The sequence below is a fragment of the Miniopterus natalensis genome, chromosome 2, assembly GCF_054644295.1.
Source record: "Miniopterus natalensis isolate mMinNat1 chromosome 2, mMinNat1.hap1, whole genome shotgun sequence".
Lineage (NCBI taxonomy): Eukaryota > Metazoa > Chordata > Mammalia > Chiroptera > Miniopteridae > Miniopterus > Miniopterus natalensis.
In genome coordinates, this window is record NC_142082.1 from 158,376,130 (window position 1) to 158,403,382 (window position 27,253).

The following is a 27,253-nucleotide window of genomic DNA, read 5'->3' on the forward strand; positions in this document are numbered from 1 at the left end:
CATTTTTCATATTTAGGAAATTTAGTCCATGTGAATGTATTTATTCTTATAACAATAATTTTATTGTTTTCAAAGAAACATATGTTCATTATAAAGAATAAAAAATCACCCCCAACCTCACCATTTGAAAATAACAGTAATTAATATTAGGTAAACTTCTTCCTGATACTTCATATGTTCTTCAGAACTTTGAAGCTATTGTTTTATTATCTTCTTAGATCCCAGTGTTGCCAATTAAAAGTCTAATAGGAATCTATTTTTTGTTCCAGGGAAACCTTCCCTCTTTCCATTGATAGCTTTGAAAAATTTCTTTTTATCATTTAAATTCATGTTGCTTAGCACATTAATGAGAGGTTCTTTTAATTGTAAGACTTGAGGGTTTGGTGGTGAAGATTCTATACTTTAAAGCAAGACGACTTAGGTTTTACTCCTTATTTCCCACTTGTGGGCTGTGTGAGCTTGGCTAGGTTACTTAACAACCGTCTCCTTCCGTTTCCTCATTTATCAAGCAGGGATAATACTTTTATTATAGTGAATTACACTACGTATATGTATATGTATCTATGTGTATACATCTCTATCTATGTATATATCTCTATATATTGTAATTATGGATAATGCTTAGACCAGGGCCTGGTATACTGTAAGCACTATACTGTAAGCACTGTCATTAGTATTATTTTTTATCTGAACATTCTCTCTCATGTGTGCTATATGCCCTTGAGTCAGCTTCAACTCCTTGTGACCTTATGAATGAGTGACACCCACGAAGTTTTGTCCTCAGCAGCCCTGCCCAGCTCCCGTAGGCTCATATTCGGTCTTCTTCTTTCCCTGATGCCTGCTATTTTCCCCAACATTGTTGTCTTTTCCAAAGAAATCTGCCTTCTCAAGATGCACCTGAAGTAGGGTTGATTAGACGGTCTCTCTCTTATGTGCCTGAGCATTTCCTCTTACCCACTGTATGGCGCTCTCTTTTTAATACTCTCGTAGGGGATATTAGCACTTCCATGCTTATTATCCAAGACTTCTCTTTTCTTGTACCGTACAGTGGTGTGTGTGTATTGTGTTCCAAGAATAACCCCTCTCAGCTCCCTAAATCATATTTTAGCTGTGTCCATTCTGCTATATAGAATACCATTTCCATTTCTTAAAATTGTGTCTTTATTTTCTGTGAGTCTATTTTATTTTTAAATCAGCACATTTTTCTGGATGTGATGTCCTCTTTTACTTTATCAAGACTATTAATGGACTTAAAAGCATTGTGTTCTTGCTTATTTCTATATTCCAGATAACTTCCTTTATTTTTTTAAATTTAATGCTACGTATATGATTTGAGTTTTTTTTAATTTGAATTTTAGTTTTCTATTTATTTTTGTATGATGTCTGTTTGCTATCAGTGAATAGAGGTATATTACTTTCATAATAAACAATTTGTTTTTAAAATGTTGCTGAAGGCCTGGCCTCTGTGACTCGGTCGGGCATAGTCCTGTGCACCGAAGGGCTGCCAGTTTGATTCCCAGCCAGGGCACGTGCCTGGGTTTCAGCTCAATCCCAGTACGGGGCGTGCAGGAGGCAGTGGACCCATGTTTCTATTTCTCTCGCCCTCTCCATTCTTCTCTCTCTCAAAATCAATAAACTATTCTTTTAAAAACTGTCACAGAAAACCAAAAATGCCAGTCAAATTTGTGAATCAGTAAATTAAATGACCAAAGATTATCTTGATACTTAATTTTTAGTGTGGTTTGTTTTGATGTAGCTAATGTAGAACAAGAAAACAAAACAGCCGCTTATAGTGTAATTATTGACTCTCACTCAATTCTTGTATGTGTGTATTTACTTATTCTTTTCTATGGGGGTCTGATCAGGAAAATGGCAGAAAATCATCAATAATGATGGTGTGGTGTCTCTTTAACCCAATTAAGTGTGTTGGGTTTCTGGGAACCCTAAGAATGTGCAGTTTTTAAATTTGGGGTGAGTTTATCTCAGGTTCAAGAGAACGAAAAAAAGGTCAAGAGAACTTACAGAAATATTTTTTTGATTATTTAAAAATAATTACATATACACAAGAAGTTGCACCAAAAAAAGTATGGGAGGACCCTATGTACTCTTCTTCATCCAGTTCTCCCCATTGTAAACATCTTGCATAACCCTAGTATAATACTTTAACTATTATTTTGATTTGGGGATAACTTGTAAGATGGAATAAATGTTCTTGTGGAGGGAAATGAGACATTCAAGGGCAAAATATTCTGTTTTCCTACCTGAGTGTGTTGAGTTGGTGGTAAGATTTTAAAAGGAAGGTGAAAAAGAATATTTAGAGCAAGATGAGAGAGTGATTGTGTTTTTGAGAAAAATTATGAAAACTATAGGAGAAAAGAAAGGGTAAAAAAATAAATGCTTAAGAGGAAAAGTAAACCTGTTGGTTAAGACTTGTGTCCAACATAATTAATACAAAGCAAGCAGGAATCATTATGATTAATATTGGTCAACATTTAGTCAACATTTCTATGTGTCGGGTTATGTGCTTTTTAGCTATTTATATACATTGTAACATTTAATCCCCAAAACAATATTAATAGGCAGAATATTTTAATTTGTGTATTTACAGAAAAAGGAAATGTGATGTAAGTTTAGTCACCTGCTCATACTCACAGCTGCTAGTAACCATTCTGGGACTTCACCCAGACATAGCTCAATCCAAAGTCCATGCTCTTAATCAGTGACCATCAATCCCACCAGGTGGTCTTTCCAGGTGATCCATACACTGTACAAAGAGATAATCAAGTTTTCACGAGTGACAAGTTAATTTGGGAAAGTGAGTGAAATTTCTTTCCACTTAAAATGTATTCCATGTAGCAAGATATTTGGATTCCAAATAAAAATGAATATAACCATTCCATGTTGTGAAATAAGGAAATAATACACCATTTACAATAGTATCAAGTAATATGACGTACTTAACAATTAAACAAAAGAGTAAGCCTTCTATAGAAAAAATATGGAATTTTACTGAGACGTTTCAGACAACCTGACTAAATGTACTGATGTGCCATGTCCATGGCTGAAAGACTCAGGACTGGAAAGGTATCCGTTCTACCCAAATTGATCTATAGATTTAGTGAAATTCCAATAAAAAACCCCATAGTGACGTGTGTGTGTAACTGGACAAGTTGATTTTAAAATTTATGTAGAAATGCAGAGCCAAGAATATCAAAGTAGCTCTTGAAGAGGAGTCGCTCTACCAGATATCATAATAGCGTAACTATATATAGCTATTATAATTCAGTCCATGTGGCATTGGTGCCGGGTTAACAAACGGACCAGGTAGGCAGAATAGGGCCCCTCGGTCAGACCCGCGTGCATGAAAAGTCGCACTATTTGAGAGAAGTAACGTAGAAGACCAATGAGAAGAGGGCAGGCTTTTCAAAATGATGCCGAGACAATTAGGTGTCTATATGGGAAGAAACGAAATTACACCTCTACCTCATACCTTATACCAACAGACATTTCCAGAGGGTTAAGACCTAAATTTGAAAAGCAAAACAATACTTTTTTAAAGTTGATTTTTAGAGAGAGAGAGAGAAACATCAATGTGATAGAGAAACATCAATCGTTTCCCTCTCGTGTGCCCCACATCAGTAGTGACTTAGCATCATTCCATGCTACTCCACTGGATGAAGCAATCACGAAGGCCCACCCAGGTTCAAGGGACAAGAGGCCTAGCACACATCCATCTCCCGTTAGGAGAATTATCAAAGTGACATTGTTAGAAGAGTGTGATAAGAGATGTTGTTCTGGTCACCCTTGGAAAATATCACCTGCCACAGCCAAATAATTTATATTCGTTACACATTCAAAACAAGCTCAGCCCCTCCTTGAAGACCCCCAAGACTTATCCCATGACAGCAGCAACTTAAAGTTCCAGGATCTCCAAATAGTTGAGAATAGAACAATAGCAAAAACCTAGAAAAGAGTAATCTAAAAACAAAAATGCAACAGAGGAGATCCAAAAATCCAAAGTAGATTCTCTGAAACAGCTGATTCATTGAAAATTTGATAAATCAAAATTATTTAAAACTAGACTTTTTATTATTTTTCTATGAATCAAGCCTAAAAACAAAGGGAAAAAACCCTTAGTTCATACAAATATATATATCATGTTATGGATAATTTGAAAATAATGAAACTCTTTAAACATATCTAAATATACCAATGGTTTTATAACTTACGTTATATATGTATTGATGGAATAATATGCAATGATATTTTGGAATAATGTTCCTAATTGATAAATGATAAATTGCTCACACTATTATGTTAAGTGAAAAAAAGTATATAAATTATATGCTTCAACTATATAATTATATGCATAGAAAATCTCTAAGGAAAAAAATCAATATTTTCCAAATTTGCTGCAAAATTGTATAATAGAAAAAAATCATTAAAAAAGTAAGCCTTGATATTTTACATTTGCTTCTAATAAACATTCATTGTGACAATACAGCAGCCCTGTGAGTTAGAGGGGCAGACAATATGAATGGAGCCCTGATTTTGTGTGCGTGTGTATGTTTGTGCGTGTGCTCATGCATGTGTGTTCCTGTCCCTCCAGATCTAAGTGAGATTAGCTTGGACCCCAAATTTTATGTCCTGAATTCAGAAAGTTAGAACGTTCTCTGCACCTTTCTAGTAACACTGTCCTGGGAGCAGAGGAAGTGAGCACGGCACCAAGAACCCAACTCCTGACACAGAGTAGCTGCTACATCAATGTCCACTTGTTTCCTTTCTTTTTCTTTCCCTCTGTGACCTGCTGATCCTCAACATTAAATAGCAGATCAGATCAAATGATTCCCTAAAGGCATAATTAATACATAGATATTGGAATAGACTAAATTCTCATGGTACTTTCATGCAGGTCCATTGAGAGTGGGTTGCACCCCAGCAAGAAAACATTAGGGGGTGGTACCAGGTTAAGAAGTTTTACATAAGATTTATATTGACATGCAACATACAGAGACCAAAGGACTAACTGTTATGTCCACTTTCTCTGACCCACCCCTCCTCCGCCGCCTTTTTAGTGTTTATTTTGGTGGTATATTCTTCCTGATCAGCATGTTTTCATTTCAGTGGAAGCAGCAATGTGTAGAAAGATTTCTGGAAACCAGGAGGGCAGCAGTGGCTGTGTGATCTAAGCTACTTAACTACTTCCTGCATGTAACGTGGTAGGAAAGAATTTGTTAGCAGTTGGCACCAGGATTCTGTTTAGAGTGTGCTGTTTGTGTATGGAGCTATTTCTTGCTAACTCTGGGGGCCAGGGGGAGACTAAAGGGCCTGGTGTTGTTCCAAAGTTGGATCAGAGTAACAGCAGAAGGTAGAGCCAAAGAGAGGAGATAAGAAAGCAAGAAGAGCTGGAAAAGGGAGAAATAATGAAGGACCAGGACAGAAATATTTGGGAATCTTGAGCAAGTTTGTTAGAAAAGAATGATGTCTGAAATCAATTGTAAATTATTTTTCAGAAACTGTGCCCTGAGTTTATTTCCCCTTGATAAACCTCTCACCTTTCTTGCTCAAATTCCCTAATATACCTGTGCAATTTGTATATGATATCTGTTTGGACGCATGGATGTGCATGTGTATAAATGGTGAAGTGACTGTTTCATCTGCGATCAACACGGTTTGTGCTGTGAATGCCACTTACTGGGCAGAGAGGTCCTCGAAATGTCGCCCTCCTGGAAATGTTCAGAGTGGGATCCTGCCTGGCAAGTGCTTCATTTGCACTGACTCCATGTCCTCTTGATCCACAGAGATTTTGTTACAGCCGAGGCATTTGTGCCCCAGCTTCACTGTGGGAGGCAACCTTACAAGTGAGGCCCGGAACTTGCTAATTATCTTACTAAGCTCCTTATGTGCTCCGAGCTTCTTCGGGCAAGATGGCAGGTGCCCATCTGTGAACACTTCCATTTCACAGAGTTCATTAGGATGCAGTGATTTCAGATTGTTCAGCTCTTAATGAGCTTTCCTAATACCCTCATAAGAAAGGGCATGACAGTAATAATTATTAGTATGTATATGAATATTTCTGTAGTCTGTGAAAATTACATTATTGTTAAATTTGTATGTGTAATTAATTTTCCTGGAGAATATGAACCAAGTTGAGTAAATAGAATATAGTTTTAGAAATTACTGATTGTAAGTGTTTTGATTATGTGTTGGTTAATCAGTTATGTATTCTTATTGAAAAATGTTTGCTTTCCAACTTGAAATATAAGGATGATCTTAGAGAACATTATAAATAGAGAAATATAGAGACATGTTTTCTGTATGTTTCTATTACTAAATTATTTTAATTTGTTTAATAGAAATATATATTTTTTAATCAGAACTTTAGCGTTTGGATCTCTGAATTGATGTGTGTTTTAACTTAAGTTTTCACTACTGTCTTTCATATCTGTATCTCTATATGACAAACTTGCACACACAGTAACAACCAACCCAACAAAAATCAGAGTCTTGATATAAATTATTAACAAGGGCAGAATATAAAGTGATGAGAGAGGTAATGTATTTGATAAATACAATTGCAAGTACTAATGAATGGGAAGGCAGAAGGAAGGGATGTCCACAAGATAAAATTATGGAAAAATCTCTGGGTTCCTTAGAATGGATGAAAGAAATGTCAAAATAAAAGGTTAGTGCAGGACTATCCATAGTCGGTAATATCTTAATGACCTTTTATGGTGTCAGATGGTTACTAGACTTATTATGGTGATCACTTAAATATATAAATATTGAATAACTATGTTGTACACCTGAAAGTGTTACAATGTTGTATATTAACTAAATGAATACTATCTATGTTCTGATGGCTCCTAAATTTGTCCTGCATCTAGTGCCTATTTCTTTATTTCCAGACTCAAATATTCGACTCCTAGCTTGGCTAACCTAGTTGGATATCTAATGTGAGTATTAAACTTAAAATAATCAGTACAGAACTCTTAATCTGCCCCCCCTACAACCTGGGTTCTGCCCTCTTCCCCAGCTCAATAAATGGGAACTCTATTTTTCAGTTGCTCAGTTCAAAAACCTTCGAAGTCTCCTGACTTATCCTTTCTCTCACGTCTCACATTTGACTGACTATGCTGCCAAATTATGATGAACTTACTTTCAAACATTGTAACTATTTCTCACCTCCTCTGCCGCCACTAGCCTGGTCCAAGCCACCATAATCTGCCTCCCTGAGTTACTGCAATCGTCTCCCAACAAAATTTTATGCTTCTCCCCTTACCATTTGTGCCAGGAACCTTGACCATCTAGGAGGCGGGGACTGGGAGGTATTTTAGGTGAAGAATTGGAAAGGAATCTTTAGTGTTATTTATATCACACCATTTACATGGTTAGTTATCCCAGGGCTGGCCCTGTTGCCACAGATGAATAATGGCCTTTGGAGAACTAATGGGAAACACCCTCCAGCTTCTGTATTACAAAGCCCCATAGAGGACAGAGTCAGAGGTCTCCTGCTGTCCTCTAAGACCAGAAGCTCCTAGAAGGTTGTCTCTGTTTTGGATTACATCTCCAACAAATCTGTGAAACAGAAAGGCTGCATTTTTCAGATATTTGCTAGATAATAACCTGTGGCTGATATCACTAAAAAGCCCAGAAGTCAGAGGTTTCATAATACAAATTCTCATTGGATAAAAATGTTTTCTGGTTAGAAACAGTCGTGTTGTTTTGCAAGAGCTTTCAGTTATTATTTGTTCAAACACAGTACTCATTATTAAGTAAATGTTCACAAATAAGGATTGCATAGAAGACTGGAACTGGTGGTTATTAGTTCCTGTATCACTTGACCTCCACTGCACTTGATACTGTTATTTCATGCTTCCCTGAAATTCTGTTCTTCTGTAATCCCAACACAACTGTCTTGTTTCTTGTTAGCTTCCTTTGCTGTTTTAGTTTTTCAGAATCCACCCCCTTACTGTTGCTGTTCTCCAGTGTTGCCTCTCAGCTCTCTTCTTTTCTCACTGCATCTTGTATTTGCTTTCCCTTGGGGAAAACATGCAGGGCTTTCCCACTCAGCCATTAGCACCACTGTGCAGATCGTGCCCGGCCTCGCTTCTCTGTGCTGCAGACAGCTGTGTGTCTCCTGGCTGTCTCCATTTAGAAGCCCCACAGGCACCGTACATTCAGCGTGTCCCCAAAGTGGATTAATTATCTTTCTCATCAAACCTTCCTTGTCCCTGGAGTTGCTGTCACAGTTATGAGCACCATCCATCAAGTCACCGAGGTGGCTGACTTTTAAGTACCTCCTCACTTCATCATCCATATCTGCTCAACTGCAAGGCCTTATCAGTATTACTTTCCCGTCATTTATTAACTGTACTCTCATTATTTCCACTGCTATCGCCTTTATAGAAGTCATAACAATTTTTTGCCGGGGCTCAAAGAGTGTCTAAAGATCTTCCTTCAATCTGATTCTTTTCTCCTACAGTACAGATTTGTCTTCTAAAATCCAAAATTAAAATTTGTCACTGGCTCCCCGTTATTTTCAGGTCTCAGCCTATCATCTGTCACCACACCCTCTCATTTGCCTCAGACTCCAGCATCACACTCCACTCCCCCAGGACCGCGCTCACCAGCACCTCTGCACACATGCAGCGCCTTGGCCTAGAGTGTCCTGCTCCTCAGTGACTCGGAGAGGGCTGAGCTGTCCAAAGGCAGTGACTCTGTCTTTTTCATCTTTTTGTCCCCAGAGCCTACCAGAGTATGTGACAAAGAGTGAGTCTTCAGCAAATGCTGGGTTAATATGTGTCATTCTGGTGAAATGCTTTATTCTGGCTTTTAAATTAAATCAGCATACACGAATATATGGACCAAAATATTTACAAGAGAACTGAAAAATAAGGATAGAGGAAGTCAAATGCTAGATTCTTCCCGGAATTTTCACTAACTGCAGTGAGGAGTTGAGAGTCATAATTCTAAGCGAAGCCTAATGAGCAAGAATAGCACAGAAATCTGGGGCGAAGGTGGGGAAAGGCTATGACTCTACCCACTCTACCCACTGGCAAAGAAACACAGCAGGGCCCCACCCGAGGGAGCTCTTCTCAGCTTGGTGGAGCCATGCCCTTCCTTCCTCAGTTTCTCTCTTTCTCCATTCACTTGGAAACCGTCCTGCACAATCCATGCCATGCCCGGCTAGAGGTGACAGCTAGAGGGAGTAGCACGTTGCTGGCTAAGTTGTGTGAAAGCTGGAAAATGTTCCAAAAGGAAAGATGGGGATGAGTGGAAGGCGCTAAGAAGAGTGGTGGAGGCACAATTGTTACTCCTGCCTCTGACTGGAGAAGGCTCAGCCGACGTGCGACTCCCCAGCAGCCGGACAACTGGCCACTTGGAGCGGAAGGTCCTCCCCTAGTCCGGCAGAAGCAGGGGACGATTGCTTGCCAGACCCCGGAATCCAGGCTCAGGGCTCAGCACTTGAGTGCTCTCTGGGTCTAGATCCAAAAAAGAAAACTACAAACACCTAAATGATCAGTAACTGTGGGTAGGAGGATACCATTCATCCATTGTGTAGCCAGATGTGTTCTGGATCAGGCTTGTGTGTGTGTGTGTGTGTGTGTTTACTATTTAAGAAAAATGTAAAAATATATACACAAAATATTTTGCAACACAGGGAATGTGACTTAAAGACTCAGAGGAAAGCCACAAATCAAAAGTCTTTTCCAGAGGGAACAGAAGAAAAACTTTCAAAGCCTTAGCTTGATATACTTAATAAGAATTGACCCATTGGGTGCCAAAAATGCTGAGAAGAACAGAGAATGAGCTGAAAGTGGAGAGGTAAAGGGAGATGACTGAGAGTAGGCAGAACTGCAAAGAAAGCAATGCACAAAGAAAGCAATACATTCCACATCAGATGGAGCAAAGAGCAGAGTTAGAGTGCAGAAAATAAAGCTTGTAATATTTCAACTTTATAAATGCAGAGGGGTGAAAAAAGGAGGTACATGATAAGAAATAAAATGGAGAAAAATAAAGGAGATTCAATCTATAGGTTACAGGTTTTCTTTTTTTAAAAATATATCTTTATTGATTACAGAGAGAGGAAAGGAGGGGAAAGAGAGATGGAAACATCAATGATGAGAGAGTCACTGATCAGCTGTCTCCTGCACGCCCCCAACTGGGGATCGAGCCCGCAACCCGGGCGTGTGCCTTGACCGGGAATCGAACCCTGATCGCCTGGATCCTAGGTCGATGCTCAACTGCTGAGCCACACCCGGCCAGGCTATAGGTTTTATGAAGAATAAAAAATAAGTAATCATCAGGTCCAATCAGGAAAAAGACTCAGAAAATACTTTTCTCAAATACCCTTCTTGAATTACTTAGGATATGTTCTAGGAATATATGTATTATAACTGTGAGCCAAATACTCAAGATTAAGATATTTGCTGTCTAAAGTATTAACAGTAAAATTCAAAAGCAATTGAAAATGTAGGGATCACAGTATGGAGATTATAAGAAGGAAAGGGTGCTGAGGGGAGGTAGAAGAGGCTCAAGGAGGGATAAATGGTGATGGAAGGAGACTTGACTCTGGGTGGTGAACATAATATACAGATGATGTCTTATAGAATTGTACATCTGAAACATATAATTTTATTAACCGATATCACCCCAATAAATTCAGTTTAAAAGTAAATATGTAAAAAAATGTAGGGATTGAGCAGTGGTGTACTGGTGTTTTAAAACCAGCTTGGGGGGGGCGGCCAGGAAAGACGTGATTTGTAATTTACCCACTTCTGTGGTTTAAGTTCATTGTCACTGTGGCCAACTTCAAGCTAGCAATTGAAGTCCATGTGGAGTTGTGGAGAAATGTGTCCAGTTGATTCTCACATGCCTTTAAGGAGCTAGCTTCAGGTAGACCCATTAGTTCACAATTTGAGGGAAAAAAGTTAAGAATTTCGCCCTAGCCAGTTTTGCTCAGTGGTTAGAGCATCGGCCTGGGGACTGAAGGGTCCTGGGTTTGATCCCAGCCAAGGGCATGTACCTCGGTTGCGAGCTTGATTCCTGGCCCTGGTCAGGGCACTTGCGGGAAGCAACCAATTGATGTGTCTCTCTAACATCGATGCCTCCCTCTCTCTCCCTGAAAAGCAATGGAAAAAGTATCCTTGGGTGAGGATTGAAAAAAAAAATCAAAAATTTCATCTCAGACCGTATACCCAAATCAAGTGTGTACTCACTGTATTACTTTCTTAGGGTTGCCATAAGAAATTACCACGAACTGGGTGGTTTAAACCAACAGAAATGTGGTCCTGAACAGGTCTGGAGGCTAGCAACCTGAAATCAAGGTGTGGCAAGGCCATGCTTTCCTTGAGGTTCTAGGGGAGGATCCTTCCTCGTCTCTGCCTAGCTTCTGGTGATAGCCGGAAATCCTTGGCATTCCTTGGTTCACAGACTCATCACTCCAGTCTCTGCCTCCATCACATGGTGTCCCCCCTGATTGTGTCTGTCTACCTCTCTTTTGTCTTCTTCTAAGGACATCAGTCATTGCATGAGGACCTATTCTAATCTGCTATGACCTAATTTTAATGACATCACAAAGATTCCATTTCCAGATAAGGTCACATTTTGAAGTTCTGGGTAGACATGGATTTGGAGGGGACACCATTCAGCCCAGTATAAGGATTAACACATAAAATGTAAAAAACAACACAAAAAATAGCATCAATGTGAATTCTTATTTTTCCTTCAGATGGAACACTTTCTGCTGGAAGAATTCATGGAAGGTGATGCATACATTTTGCATTAAATAAATCTCAAATTTGTTCTTGTGAGAAACATTACCTAAATTTAAAAATCCAAAAATAATTTAGAAGAAATAGCATCAGATATAAACAGAAAAAGGGGTAAATCTCTTTATATATACAAAAAAAATATATAAATCTCTTTATATATACAAAAAAGGGGTAAATCTCTTTATATATACAAAGGTTGTATATATAAATAGATATGAAAGATATTTCGGTTCCCAGGGAAGGTTGGATATAGAGGTAAAAAGTCATGAAAGAATAAATACAAATGGCTCATGAAATTCATAAGTATTCAACCATACTAATAATTAAATACAATTACATTAAAATGGTAGCCAGCTATTTTTGACTATTAAAGTAGCAAAAATAAAGAGGGACTGTAACAATGGTGGTGAACATTGTCATGGAGAATAGGGAGAGTAAATTAGCACAACCTTTCTTCTAGAGGAACAAAAGAATTGACAGGTATCAAGAACCTTAAAAAAATGTTCCTACCTTTTGAATTAGTCATAACACTTCTAAAAGTCAATCCTCAAGTAATAATCTTGAAATCTATAAAGCATAAAGAATGGGAAAGCAAAAAAATGGTGTCAAAGAATTAAACATTATTTTGAACCATTAGAAAACACTCTATTGTTGAGGATTCATTGCAGAGAATGTAATCTATTCTAGTTAGTTGAAGCATAAAGGGATTTATTTACTTGGGCTTTAGGGTTGGTGGGAGGGTGATGAAACACTGAGGGAATGGAGCACAACTCCAAGAGCCACAGGGCAGAACCCGCTGCAGTCATTGGAGTGCAGAACCAGGAACCACCTGCCACAGCGGGAAGCTGCAGCTCCAGCTGCTAGCTCCAGACTCAGTCTACCTTAGTCAGAATCTGAGTGTGAAAACAGCCCCCCCCATCTCTGCCCATTTAACTCAGTTCAGATTTCAAGACACACAGCTTCACCTCACTGGCTGAAACCTACATCACAACCGGAACCCTAGCTGTAAAGAAGTTCGGGAAGTGCCGTTGCTGGCTCTCCAGCTTTTGAGTAGAGGACATCAGAGAAGGAGTTTGGAATGGACATCCTGGGAGTCTCTCCACGTATTTGACACACCCTAAACATCCCAAATAGAGGAAATGCATTCAGGGGCTTTCAATGACTTTGGAAATACTTTTGATTTAACATTTATTTGAGGAGCATGAAATGGAAGCATATATAATGTGTGATCTCCACGATGTAAAAAATGTATAGGGGACCAGACAGTGTAGAGAAATGTGCCAATGCACTGCACACTCGCATGACACTACGGGAGGTTTTCTTTCTCATAAGGATACCTTTTATCTTTTCTACAATGATCACAAATTAATTGTAGAGTCCTCATTTCCCAAGAAAACAAGCAAATGCATGTTTGATAAATAGATGTGGGAATTAGTGACATAAACAGAAAATAGTATCCATTGCTATTTGCTTGACTGTTTTTAGGGTTTAAAGAAACCCAAAACAGGCTTGTTTATTTCCCTCTGAAGCTGCCTTTTCACAGCAGCCCTGAGTTGTGGCTGCTGAGATGATAGCCGAGGCAGCACAGTTTAGCCATTTGGATACACATTTAGTTTTTTCTGTGCGTATGTGTTTTTCTTAGGCAATATATAAATATATGTACATGTCAATACATAATATTTGTATGTGTAACATGCAAATATATAATTTTGTATAAATATATGTATATATAAATATAAATACATAATGTTTATGTTAAAGTATATGACTGGTATATGAGTTAGGGCTCTCCAGAGAAGCAGAACCAAGAGGAGATACGTACATAGGCAGAGGCTGAGAGACAGAGCCATTGGTTTGTTATAAAGAATTGACGTAAGCGATTACGGAGGATAGGATGTCATACCATATGCTGTCTGCAAGGGGGAGACCCAGGCCTGAGAACCAAGGAAAGCGATGGTGTAAGTTCTGGTCTGAAAGCAGATGACCGATGTCCCAGCTCAAGTAGGCAGGTAGAGGGAGTGAATTCTCTCTGTTTATATTTTATTTTATTTTTTCCATCACTGTTTATCGCCTCTGTGCCCTCTCCCACCTCTGTCTACCGCCTCCTCCCCTGCTGTCCCCATACTCTTGTCCAAGTCATTGAGTTCTGTCTTTCCTTTTGGCTCAATCCCTGTGCCCCCCCTACCTCCCACCCAACACCACCAGCGCTGTCAGCCTGCTCTCTCTCCGTGAGTCTGTCTCTGTTTTGCTTGGTAGTTCAGTTTGTTCATTAGATTTCACATATGAGTGAAATCACATGGTACTTGTCTTTCTCTGGCTGGCTTATTTCACTTAGCGTAATACTCTAGGTCCATCCATACTGTCACAAGAGTACATTTTTCTTCCCTTTTACAGAATTCTCTCTTTCCCTGATGTTTTGTTCTATTCAGGCACTCAACAGGTTGGATGATACCCACCCACAGGGGGAGGGCCATCTGTTTTACCCTGTCCACCGATACAATGGTAATCTCACCTGGAAACACCCTCACTGACACACCCAGAAATAATATTTAACCAAATATCTGGGCACCCCGTGACTTAGTCAAGTAGACACATAAAATTAATCATCACAACTATATAGAATCTTATTTAATATTAATATTTAAAAAAACTAATTTTATCAATCCTAATTATAAAGCAATGAGTAAAATAATTGCTTGTAAAGAAAAATGAAACACAGAAATGCAGTGTGTATATGGTCTTTTCCTAATTAACTAGCAATAATATTATATGCTTTGCTGTTTCATAGAATGCTGCTTTTAATTAATATTCCATTGGCAGTTTAAATGGGTAATTTGTACTGTTTATCAACTATGACAAAAATCATATGTGCTTCAATGTCTTTTCTCTCTCTTCCTTAGTAGAGATTTACTTTTTGGAAAATTAACAATTTTCTAGTTTAAATCAATTCCTGGAATAAAACTACCTAAGTAGAGCAAAAAGTTTTTTCCTATGATTCTCCCTTGTGAGGCAGCTTTCACTGCTAAACATCTGTCTGGACCATGCTTTCCAACTTAGCATGTGACCTAGCGCATGACTTTCCTCAGAGATTCTGGGGGACGATTTCACTGCCCCACCTCCTTACAAGACACCCGTACAAGGTGATGCCAAAAGGTGTAGACTAACATGTGAAAATAAAGTTAACCCAATAACAGATTTAAATTAACTTTTTTCCTTAATTCATCCTTAATATATTTGGTCCCTTATCCTAAAATATGATGATTATAGAGCATGTTATTAGGAATAGTCCAGTATACGCACTGTTCTGGGGTTTTTTGTTTGTTTTTTTATTTTATTTTCCATTTTTGAGCAGTGAGTGAAGAATGGTGGCATTAACCATATTTTAGAGAGCTAGGAGAATGACTGCTATCTATATATAACACGTAAAATTTGTTACTCAAAATATTTTTTAGCATAGGCAGACAGTGACGAAAGGGGAAGGAAATGGAAGAAATTGCCGTGAGCCCTCATCTAATATAAGTGTAAGTGGGGAAAATGATTTACTTTAAAATCTGATGTAATCTACTTGCACTTGAATCACAACCTGAAATGAAAATAGACGTTCTGTTTTCAACAACTGCAATATAATTAACCCCTAGGCTCTGTTTTTACCTAGCCACAGAGTCAACGGCTTTGCAGTCTGCTGAGGTTTGTTAGGGGCAGTTTGCAGTTCATGATTTGAAAGAAGTGGAGGTGAAATGAAATGAGCGTATAATTCATCCTTGAAGTTGACTTGAGTGAGCGAGATACACCTCACCTCCTCCTGTGTTATTTTCTTCACCTTGCTCTTTCCCTCCCCATCTTTGTTCAGTGTGACAGAGAGTAATGGGACCAGGGGTAGGGAGGGAAGTTATTTTTGCTTCTTTTATCTCTTTATATCTCAAATTCTGTGTCACACAAGCTTCTGATTGCCTGCTTTTGTCTTTCCATTTGTGTTTTGGCATTTTTAATTCACACTCTCTTCTTTTTGCCCTTGTTTTCTCTTCTCGTGTTCTCTATCTCTCTTCCTTTCTTTTCCATTTGTCCTCATGCATCGTCTTCTTTTTTTCCAGGTGATGGGATAAATTGGAGAGTTGGGGTAGTAATAGTGGGGTGAGCAGGTTGTGTGTCTGAAAGGGCCATGTGCCTCTCCACCTGCAGCTCAGGTGAAGTCCGCCTTGGTTCTGGGAAGTAAATTAAAAATGTCTGAAGGGAGTGCCCAGGGGTAGGCTTGAGATGGTGTCTCCAGTATGTGACAGAGCCTGCATGTGCTATTTTTGGAATCTTGACATTTTCACACTTCCAGTAGGAAGATGCAAAAACACTGAAAGTACCAAGAAGAGGCCTAGGTTGCGAAAAGCATCCAGGAATTCCTGGGGCAAGAGAGGGGACCACTGACTTCAGTAGTGGTGGCCGGCGTGGTGTCCACATGAACCAGAGGTACCAGCCACACCTCAAGGACACCAGTGCTGTACCCCAAGGACAAGACAAGATCAAGCACACCACATTAGAGACAGCCTAAGACCCACCATTTCTAGGAGGATCCAGAGGTGAGCAGGATTGAGAGTTCTCCAGAGAGGGAAAACCAGCTCTGAAGAAGTTTTTCGTTTAAAATAGCTGTACTGTTTACCCCAAAGACTTTTATGTCAAAGACATTGAATTACTTTTAATTGACAAATTTAAGGTTTTTCCCTGACATTAGCAAGAATGGGATCACTAGAATAAGATGAAGGCAACTGTAAGGTGGAAAAAGTGTTAGACCTTTTCACATGTGAGTTCTGTGTAATTTCAGTCCTGCTACTAGGGGATGTGTGTGTGTGTGTGTGTGTGTGTGTGTGTGTAAGACAGAAATCAGTATGTTAATAGAGGTCAACGCTGAATGTAGAATAGGGTGATTACTGTTTTATTTTTCCTTCTTTCTCTCATATTTAATATATTTTTATCGAATACTTTATGGCAAACATACTTCTTTGTGCTCATCTTTATGTTTCAGTTTCTCTAGTTTTATACAATTTTTGCTTTTGTAAAGAAAAGTATAATTCAGTGTTATTTTAAAATTATCCAATTCCCTCATTGTGGTCAATGTGCTCCAATTTTTGGAGAATTTCATAAGCTTAAATTTATATGGTCATTGTTTATTCCAATTACCTGTTTCCTTTAATTACCTTCAGCTTATTTGTCTCCTCACCTTACCTTCTGTGACTGCTCCCCTCTCTCTACTTCACAGCAATGTAGACATGGATTAAGGTTTACTTTCCTTGATTTTTCCAGAATACCATTCCCAAAGGTATTATAACAAAACTTATAGACGTTTTGAGGTGAGAGAGGGGAAACACTGAAAAACTATTAAGCAAAGAACATAAAAATTGAGTATCAGACATCTCTGTTCTTTAAAGTATTTTAATCACCCTGTCATTGAGAGTGTCCCACTTGTTATGTTACATCTAGTCTCTAGCCTCCCAGCATGTTGTTGCTCCTAAATCTTTTCTCTTTCTCCCCTTCATCTCACCCTTTGGCTCTCCAGCCCCGAAATTCCTGCTAAGTACTTACACTGGAAAGGTTAGTTACGACTTACTGCCCTTTCTGCCCGCAGGACAGGCTTTTAGAATTTCACCTGCAACACCCCAAGCACCCTTTAAACCTAAACAAAGAGAATTTTTTTTCCACAGAGAACTCTGGTATTTGTTATTAAAGTAATATTTTCCACCCCATTACCAGTTTAGGTCCTAGTTAAGGTCATGATAGTAAATCTCCCAGAGAGTATGAGTGATTTGAGATAAGAAATCAGCAATGGATGGAAGGAAAGAGATCAAGAAGTAGCTAGAGAAAGATGTATTTTTGGGGAAATGTTTGTTGTTTTCAGTTGAGGAGACTTGGGCAAGAGCCCATGTGGGGAAAGGGTCAGTGAAAGGGAATCAATGAAGATAAAGGCAATAAAGAGGGTAAGGTGGACCAGGTCCTTGAGAATGCCAGAAGGGGTAAGAACCCAGATCACAGGTGAATGAGTTCCTACAGGACAGGAGCAATACGTCTTCCTCGCTGGGAAAAGTTACATAGTATGATGAAAGAGCGTTGAATCTAGAGTCAAACTGAGCTGAGTTGGAATCCAGAGTTTACTACATTCCTGTTATGAAACTTAGCTAGAGTACGTACTTAACCACTCTGCTCTTCAATGTTTTCAACTGCAGCAAAGGGATAATTCCCTCTTCATAGAGTCACTACAAAGCTTAAATAAGGTAACGTGTTAAGCAGGAATCTTATAATTTGTTGATATTTCTGTAATTTGATTATGGTCTTCCAATTCTTATTCCAGACTATCGCTAGTGTCAAATAAACAAAAGGCCATCTCTATTACATTTTTTTTTCATGTGCTCCAAAGGGATTTGTGATTTCATGACCTCATTGTCATTTGGAATTTTGAATACATTTTGAGGATTAACATCAAACTTGTTGTCTGCATACTTGCTTTGCTTGGCTTTTACTTTCTTTTTAATTTGAAGTTTTTTAGATGGCACATGTATATTCCATTTCCAGGTCCACACCCTCTTGTCTTATATCTGGCCGCCTGACATATTTTCATTACCTGCTTGGCCCCTGTACACAACTGAGTTTTCAAGAACCATGATGTAGACTGATTTCTGCTGAAATAGCTCATGCCACTGTCCATGTTGCTCAATCTGCAAATAGCATTTTGTCTTTATTTCATTTGATCTCTTCTCAGCATTTACCATTGTTGGTAAACTTCTTAAACTCTTTTATCTTTCTGTCACTGAACACTATCCTGATTACTTCTCACCTCTCTGGCTATCTACCCTGAGCTACGGCTTTGCCTCTTTTGCCCACTGTTTAAATGCTATAATTAGTCAGTGCATGGCACATTGGGCCACCGTTCTTCTGGGTGATGTCATGTTTATGGGTGGCTCAACATGTCCAAAATGGGGTAATAATCTTTCCCTTCAAACTACCTCCTCCTCTTGTGTTACTTATCATGATGACAGGAGCCACCAGAAGTCCAAGCCACTGAACCCCCCAAACTGAAACCACCCTCACACCTAGGAGGGATATATATATATTTAATGACATACACAGAATTGACACTAAATAAGGAGGGACACTCCTCCGTATCCCTCACCTTCGCTTCCCAGCTGAAGATCAGCCCTGCTCTTCCCGTTGACCAAAGTTGACTTCCTCCCCTCCACTCCCTGGGGTAGGGCCCTCCTCATTTCCCCCAGGAGCTACTGCATGCTCATTAGTTTCCATTTTGCCTTATGGGTGGAATTTCAACCTTGATTAGCAGTGGGTCATTCTTTTACTCTGCCCTATGCACCAAGCTAGTCTCATCTCTAGCTGCTCCCAAGGCTGTAAAGCCTTACCTTATTAAATGGTTTGCATTTCCCTGAACACCTCCCTCTCTCACCTCTGTGCCTTTGACCACGCTGCTCTCTCAGCCAAGAATGCTCTTTCTCTTCAACTCCTTTTACATAGCTAACTTCTACTCATTCTTCAAAATTCAGTTCAGATTTATCCGTCTCTGAGAGGATTGTCTTAAATTTCTATCCCCTTAGAAACACCCCCAGTCTAGTTTGGAATACCCATTCTACAAATATTTTTGACGTTTGCATTCTTAGGATGTACTCTGTATGAATGGAATAGCTTGTATGATGTGTTTTTTTGCAATCTGGTAAAATATTTTCCTGTGGAAGAGATACTCCCACAGGATAAAAAGGTACAGAGGAGGAAAGATGTGTAAATCAACACAAAATTAATGTTCATTGACAGAGGAAAAGGAAGCAACAGCTGTGTAAACAAACAGCTGTGCAAAGAGAAAAATAACTGAGCAACCGTGAACGTGGCAAGTGGTCTAAAATATTAGAAAAGCAAGTAAATAATCTGAGGAAATGAGTTAAGCCACTGAAAAAATTACTGAAAGGTTTGAACAGGAAGTAAATAATAAGGAAAGTGTTCAAATAAAAGTTATTATAGAGAAAAAAGAAAAATATTTTATGTAGAGGTGAACTTTTAAAATGAACTATGCTTAAGAGATAAATTAACTTGAACATTTGTGACTTTTTTGTCAATGTGTTTTATATGGTACAAACAACATTATAATAATAGTAAAAACTTAAAAAGAATACAGTTACAACATAGTCCTAATTTATTGTGTTGAAAAGAGTGAACAAGAAACTCCCAATTGTTTTACTTTGCATTTATGTGACTACTAAGGTGCCTGACCTTTCAAAGGTAACCTTCTAAAAAATGAAAGCATTCCAGATGAAGCTAAAGTTTCCCCTGACTAATTAGCCGAAGAAATATGCATAATCCAGGGACACAGACAACAGTGTAGTGATGGCCGGAGGGAAAGGAGGGTGGGCTGGGTGGAGGGAGGCAAAGCAGGGAAAATGGAGACATCTGTAACAGTGTCAACAATAAAAATAAAGAAGACAAATAAAGTTTCCCTTGACCCTCTACCCCCACCCCATGCCCACTATTCTCCCCAGAGGTAGCCATTATTTTCAGCTTAATGTGAATCCTTTTAACACTTTCCAATGCATTTACACACATATAGTATAACTATAGAAAATATATATCTTTACCCTGTATGATAATCCACTTTACCAAGTGCAGCAGTCATTGTGCAATTTGTTTTCATGTAACATGTTGTCTTGGAAATATTTCTATTTCAATACAAATAGAGCTTTGTCATTAAAAAAACTGCCTTGTATCCAGAGTATGGCTGTAACTGTTTGTTTCGCCATTTCCTTTGTGATAGACTTGTAGGTTGTTTCTGCTTTTCTGCATACTTCAGCAAACATTCATGAGTATTTACTTAGTGCCATATGCCCAGCATCCTTTCTGGTGCTGTGGATTTAGCAGTAAACAAAACAAAGTTCTCCTTGTGGACATTCAAGAAAGCACAAACAGTAAAGACATACGCATATAATAAAATGTCGTGTAGTGAGAGGTACTATGAAGAACTCCAACAAAGGTGAGAGATGAAGCGCGTGGTCATAGTTCTCAAGTAGAATACTGACTCTGACAGGCCAAAAGAAAGACCCGTAGATGATGGCATTTGGGAGTCACCCAAAAGAAAGCCACCTTATCACCTTCTCTTCAACTGAGAGTAAAGTCGAAAAACAGATATCCAAGGTCAGAAGACACCAAAAGAGAGTCTCTAACGTGAGAGTCAGAGTACAAAAACAAAGAACATAAGAATTTGGAAGAAAACAAGATTATTCAAGGGGCAGAAAAAAAACCCTTAAAAATTGATAATTAGTTTGTATGGAAATATGAATATTTATTGCATCCATCAACTATGAGTAGGATACTATAAAATGAAAAAGAAAATTTAGGTAATAAGAAAGAGCTGTTGGCAATTAAAAGATATAAAAACAGATGGATTCTGATAAAGAAAAGCTCTAGGAAAACAGCTACACGGCAGGCCTTGAAAGCCATCAGGCAGATCCCAGTGAGAGAAAAAAACAGTTTCTGAAAAGATGTCTCAACAATGACAAAACGTGCCCCTGACAGACTAACATGTTGGCAGTAATGGAGGAAGATTTGCAGCTCTAATGGATGTCTGGAAATGAATTTGTGACCGTTTCATGGAAAACCTTTATTTGCTCTGGGGAAAAATTAAAAGTTGAAGAGGATATTTAATAATTGTAATAGACTTTTGTTTCTGATGTGAACAGTACTTAGGCAGACAGGGAGGTAAGTACAGACTGTTGATTTCAATTGTGATATATCTGGATTGAAAGGTCAAAAAAGTCTAAGTGTGTATGGTGGGGGAATGCTGTGAGGAGCACTTTAAGAAAGATAAATCTTTATTTTTTCATAAGAAATGAGTAGGTAAGTGGAAGAGTTTTAAATTTCAATTTAGCATGGTGCTTTAAAATGTAACAAGGTAAAAAACAGCTAGAGAAGTCTTAGAACATTATTTGGGGGAATGTGAAAGGAGATTACTGCTTTCCATTTTAATACTATTTGATTTTTAAAACTATGTACATATATTATTTTGGTAAAAATGAAAATTTAATTTAAATCATTAAAAACATGAAGCAATTTAAATTGATCAAATGAACAGTACCATCAAAAATGTAATATTCAAGAAACTTTATGTACCTAACAAGATAGTTTTAAAATATATATAGCAAAAACTGATTCAATTCAAATATATATTCACAAATCCACAATCATAGCAAGAGTCTTCAATTTTAAAAGCCTATTATTTTTAAAATAAATAGAAATTTCCTTAAAATGACCATACATTATGTAACAAAGAAAATATATAAATATATTAAAACAGGTATCATCATACAGGCCATATCATCTAAACAGAAGTGTAATAGAAGTCAGCAACGTAAAAATACATACACTACATTAGAACAAATTTAAAAACATATTTCAAGTATGTTTAAAAAGGAAATCTGTCAATATTAGCAGGAGATATAATTACCTATCTAGAATTTACAAGAGAACCAGTTGAAAAATTATTTATTGGAACCAATAAAGACTATGTCAAGATCAAGCTTTAAAAAACCACAACTAAACCAGGAATAAAGGAGAACTTCCTCAACTTGATAAAGAATATCTACAAAAAGCCTTCACCTAACATACTTTATGGTGAGAATCTTAAACCTGTGGATTTGTGTATTCAGAATTTTGGTTTCACATATTTATGATGAGCCCTGCCAAGATGTCAGGTCAGGCTCCCTCTGCTAGTTGTGGCTCAGTTCCATTCTCAGATGCCGCTGCTCCTCCTGCACATAACCTGAGATGGGCAGCCCCCGTCCTGTGAAAGAAATCAAAAGTTGCAAGGGCTTAGTCTATTTTACAGTCTTCTCTTCATTTTCACTTAAGCTACATCAGCAACCTCTTACCTGGTCTTTAGGCCACCAGCCTCTTCCTTCCCCAGAACACCTACTGAACTGCCAGTTACATTTTTTGACATAGATTGACCACTAAACAAATGATGAAATATTTGTAATCCAAATAGCAAATCTGTAAGTACTTAGTCCTTGAAGGTTCCCCATCACCACAGAGTGAAGTCCAAACAAATTAGAGACACAGGTTTTTTGCAACATGCCTCATCTTCAACCACTGCATTCATCATTCCCACCTTGCTCATTACAGGAACACTGAATCCTCATCATTGTTTTAGTACACTGTATACTCTTGTCAATGACCAAAGTGTCCCCAAAATTGGGTCATTAAGTTTTTAATTCTCCAATGCCTGACACCTAGCGTGTGTTCCTTTAATTTTAGGTGAATATAGTTGAACTTTCACTTCCTGTAATCCAAAGTGAAAGAACATAGGAAAGAAGTGTTCTTTGGCCCAAACAACACAGGCAACTCTTAGCATCATTTTATAACTAAGTTTTTCTATGTGACATTATAGTTACAATATAGCATTGATTAATCTGAATACTTGTAGAATCATAGAATTTCAATGCGAAGAAGTATTTTAGAAGAGATTCCTTTGACTTGCAGATGAGGAAATCAGTCCTGTGCTTATATCAGACCACACAAATAGCTTTTATCAAAATCCTGTTCAGTAACCAAATACTTTTTAATTCGTGAGATTAAACCATCCTTACATTCCAGGCAAATAAAATCTAGTAGAGAACAAAATGTACAATGTACTTTAGTTCAGAAGAAATCTCATTAAGGACTCTTAACCTGAGTTAGGATGTGGAGGTGGTGGAAAGTCATGCTCATGATGAGATAATTGGAAGTTCAAGGATGTATAGGCTAGCAAGGCCATCAGAACAACAGAGTAGGGTTGACGAATTTCTTTTCTCCAGGGTAATTGAGCCTCTTTTTCTCTTTACTAGGTTTCAGAACCTGCTGTGGTCCAGAAAGACATTTGTGGACAACATGAAAATTTATAACCACAGTTATATCTACATGCCTGCCTTTTCTATGAAGACAGGAACAGAGCCATCCCTGAGGGTTTATTATACACTGTCAGATGTCGGTGCCAATCAAACAGTGCTCTTTGCTAACCCCAACTTTCTGCGTAGCATTGGAAAGTTCTGGAAAAATAGGGGAATTCATGCCAAACGCCTGTCCACAGGCCTCTTCCTGGTGAGCGCAGCCCTAGGCCTCTGTGAGGAGGTGGCCATCTATGGCTTCTGGCCCTTCTCTGTGAATATGCATGAGCAGCCCATCAGCCACCACTACTATGATAATGTCTTGCCCTTTTCTGGCTTCCATGCCATGCCAGAGGAATTTCTCCAACTCTGGTATCTTCATAAAATCGGCGCACTGAGAATGCAGCTGGACCCATGTGAGGGTACCTCACTCCAGCCCACTTCCTAGGGTCAGTGGGAAAAGGAAGAACTAAGCCAGGGTATTTTGTTAAGTTTTCTACATGACTGCGGAAGGAAATGGTGAAGTTGTTTCATGGATTTGCATGGGCCACTTGCAAACAACAACTACCACCCAAAGGAAACTCAGCTTTTAATGTTGGCTTGCAGGACAAACAGGAAGTCAAATGTTCTATGAAATGTTTTATAGCACACTGTGGATTTGCAACTAATGACATTCTGACGAAATGATGTTGGTCAAGCACATTTACCTGGTTTAAATCGAGAAGGTACAGTTCACAAATAAGACGGAACTCTAGTTGAAGTTGAAGAGTTAATCAAGGTTAATAAAGGAAATGCCAGGACAAATTGCTACTGATTATCAGTACAAACTGGCTTAATTTAAAGAAAAAACAAAACTACTTACGAAGACTGACAGAACTATAGGTTTTTAAAAAATTATTATTTATTTTTGTCCTATTTAGGGGCAGTGAGTGGGTGATGGGGTAGATTTAAAAAAATCCCTTACTGAGCATTAAGGACACAAAACACTGCAGCTGATTTGTGATTTGTTGAGCCAAGTCTATGTTAACTATAGTCCCCTCCATTTAACAAATGTTAAAGAAGAATTGTTTCCTCCCCTTTTTGTCAAGTCTGCTTAGACAATGTGAAGCATCGCTGGAATTAGATTGTGTTGATTCACAGTCTGGATAACATGAACAACTTTTCCTCCTCAGAATGTAGGGCATACATTCAATTTTAAGTCTGCATTTTGTAAGCCTGTTTGCATTATTGTTGTTTTAGTGCAAAAAGACTACAAATGTGAGTGCATTATTTATTTGCAAATTATTTGCATAGTTGTCTTTATAATTTAATGTTCAGAGATGAAGTAAAGCACAATGATGTAAACTTAGTCTCTGGAAGACAGACTGGAAGGCTCCTCCCTTTTCTATCTACCATGGTATATTCACTCTGAGATAAAGCATATGTGTGCGTGTGCACACACACACACACACACAGCTAAACAAAGCTCAATGCTGTGCAGCTATGAAAGCTGAACCCACATGGCGTGATATTTCAAAAACCTATAACCAGTGTTGGAGAGCTCCAAATGTATTTTGAGTACCCACTACACCCTGATATAAGACAAACCAGCTTACTGGTTGCTGCTTATAATGCTATACCAGCATGAAATGCGAACCTTACCCCCCAATGCTTACCCCAAATGAACAGAATTGTTTTACTTATTCTGACTCTCCCCAACATCTCATGAGTGGATGCTGTGTAGCGTAGGACTGACTGTACGAGGCAGGTTCATACAAGTAAAGGGATGTGAATTAGTAGCTATCTATACTCTTAGCAGGTAGGACTACTTAGAAAGCCAAACTCTGATGGACCACAAGCAGCCAAATGTGTTTACATGTAAGAGAAAGGTAAAGGAAGCCTTTCATTGTCTTTGTTCTTTGGGATGCCTTAATCTAAAAGGAGACGCTAGAAATCACTATCTTTATTTTTTTTAAGTATCACCAGACTTTAGGTAAACTGTGCCAAAAAGTTGTTTCTTTTTTTTTTTTAATGGTAGAAACTTAGTAAACAATGTAGATTAAAACAGGTGGCATTTTGGGTAGCTTAATTTAAAAGCTATCAAGATGATAATGCCCTTGGAAAATATCTACATCATTGGAATAGGCAATTTCTAAGTAAGACTGAATATTGAGGTTATTATAGAAATCAGCAGTTGAAATATGACTGGTTGACATAACCTAGATTATACTGCTACTTAGAAAGTTAAGAATTTGAGAGTATTGATTCTGTGCATAACTCATTTGCTATTTTGATTCTATATGGCAGCAAAAATATAGTGAGAATGTACTATTGAGTGAGCTGCATTAAATATTCACTCTGTGCAATCCTGAATATATTTCCTTTTTTGAGCTATTGCTATTATTTAATAATTACCTTAAAAAGGAATACATTTTAAGCTACACACTTCCTCAGAAATATAAAAGGGCTAACGAAAAATACATAGAAATGTTAACAAAATGTGTTGGTCAAGTTAGTATTTGAATTGTTAAAATTGTTAAAATGTAAATAATGAGCTCCATAGAGCCGGTGAATCACAATTTTATTGAAAGTACTATCTGGAAATATTACAGCTTGTTATGATTCCTGGGATAGATTTGTGCAGAAAATTTGTACAATGTTTAGTCTATAAATTTATGGCTTCTGAAAGGCAAAACCGATCTGAAACTGATAATGTTTACTTAGACCATTGCTTCTCAATGGAGTGATTCTTCTCCTCCATCTGGTGACACTGTAACATTTTTGAATGTTATAGTTTGGAGGGTGCTACTGGCATCTAGTTGTTAGGGGCCAGGGATCCTGCTAAACACTCACAATGCACCAGTAAGATTCCCCGCAAAAAAGAATCACACCACCTAAAATGTCAGTAGTGCCAAGGTTGAGAAACCCTGGATTAGGCCAAATATTTTGATTGTTCCATATGGTTTTCACTTAAGGATACATACACGTTCTCATGTCATTCAAAGTATGACTACAAGTTAATGAGAATATTTTCTTAGAGTAGATTAAAATGTGGCATTACTTGATAGGTATGCCATACATATTTGTGTGGTTAGATAGATGTATCTAACCTAAGCTTGTGAGGGTTTGTGCTTAGGTGTGCGTGTGTGCATGTGTGTGTAGAATAAACTTGTGCGTCTCCATCCTTATGAAAATACACGTGTTCGTAAGTGAGGATCTCTCTATAATTATCTTACAGCGTACTCTGGGATACCCTATTCCTATTAAGAAATTGAATTCTAAACTCATTATTTTATTTTGTTTTTCTGAAATTGAGGACTTCAAAACTTTGCCTCACTCATACTTGGCCAAATTTAGTCAGTTACATTTTCATATTACTGATCGTTAAGATTCAGTTCAGAAGATATTCTGGTTATGGAGGGAATTACTCTCGGACGTCCGTCTAATTTTTAAAGTTATTTAGTGACAAAAATGAGGTGGCTCCACGGGGGCCAAAGAGGGGGTGAAGGGACTGAAAATGAGTTCCTGATGAGACTTTTTATAAGAATTGCATTAATGCTAAGGACCATGAATGAGGAAGACCCCTGTTTAATTTTGATTACACTT

At 38.1% G+C, this 27,253-nt stretch overlaps 1 protein-coding gene across 1 annotated transcript in view; it reads left to right on the forward strand.

Annotated features, from left to right (window-relative positions):
- ST8SIA1 (ST8 alpha-N-acetyl-neuraminide alpha-2,8-sialyltransferase 1) overlaps window positions 1–25,116 on the forward strand; it is a 97,009-nt gene extending 71,893 nt beyond the window's left edge. The window contains exon 5 of the mRNA XM_087814768.1: window positions 23,630–25,116. Coding sequence (XP_087670894.1) covers window positions 23,630–24,116 — 487 coding nt within the window. The 3' untranslated portion in view covers window positions 24,117–25,116. The remainder of the gene's footprint in view (window positions 1–23,629) is intronic.
- The last annotated feature ends 2,137 nt before the right edge of the window (window positions 25,117–27,253 follow it).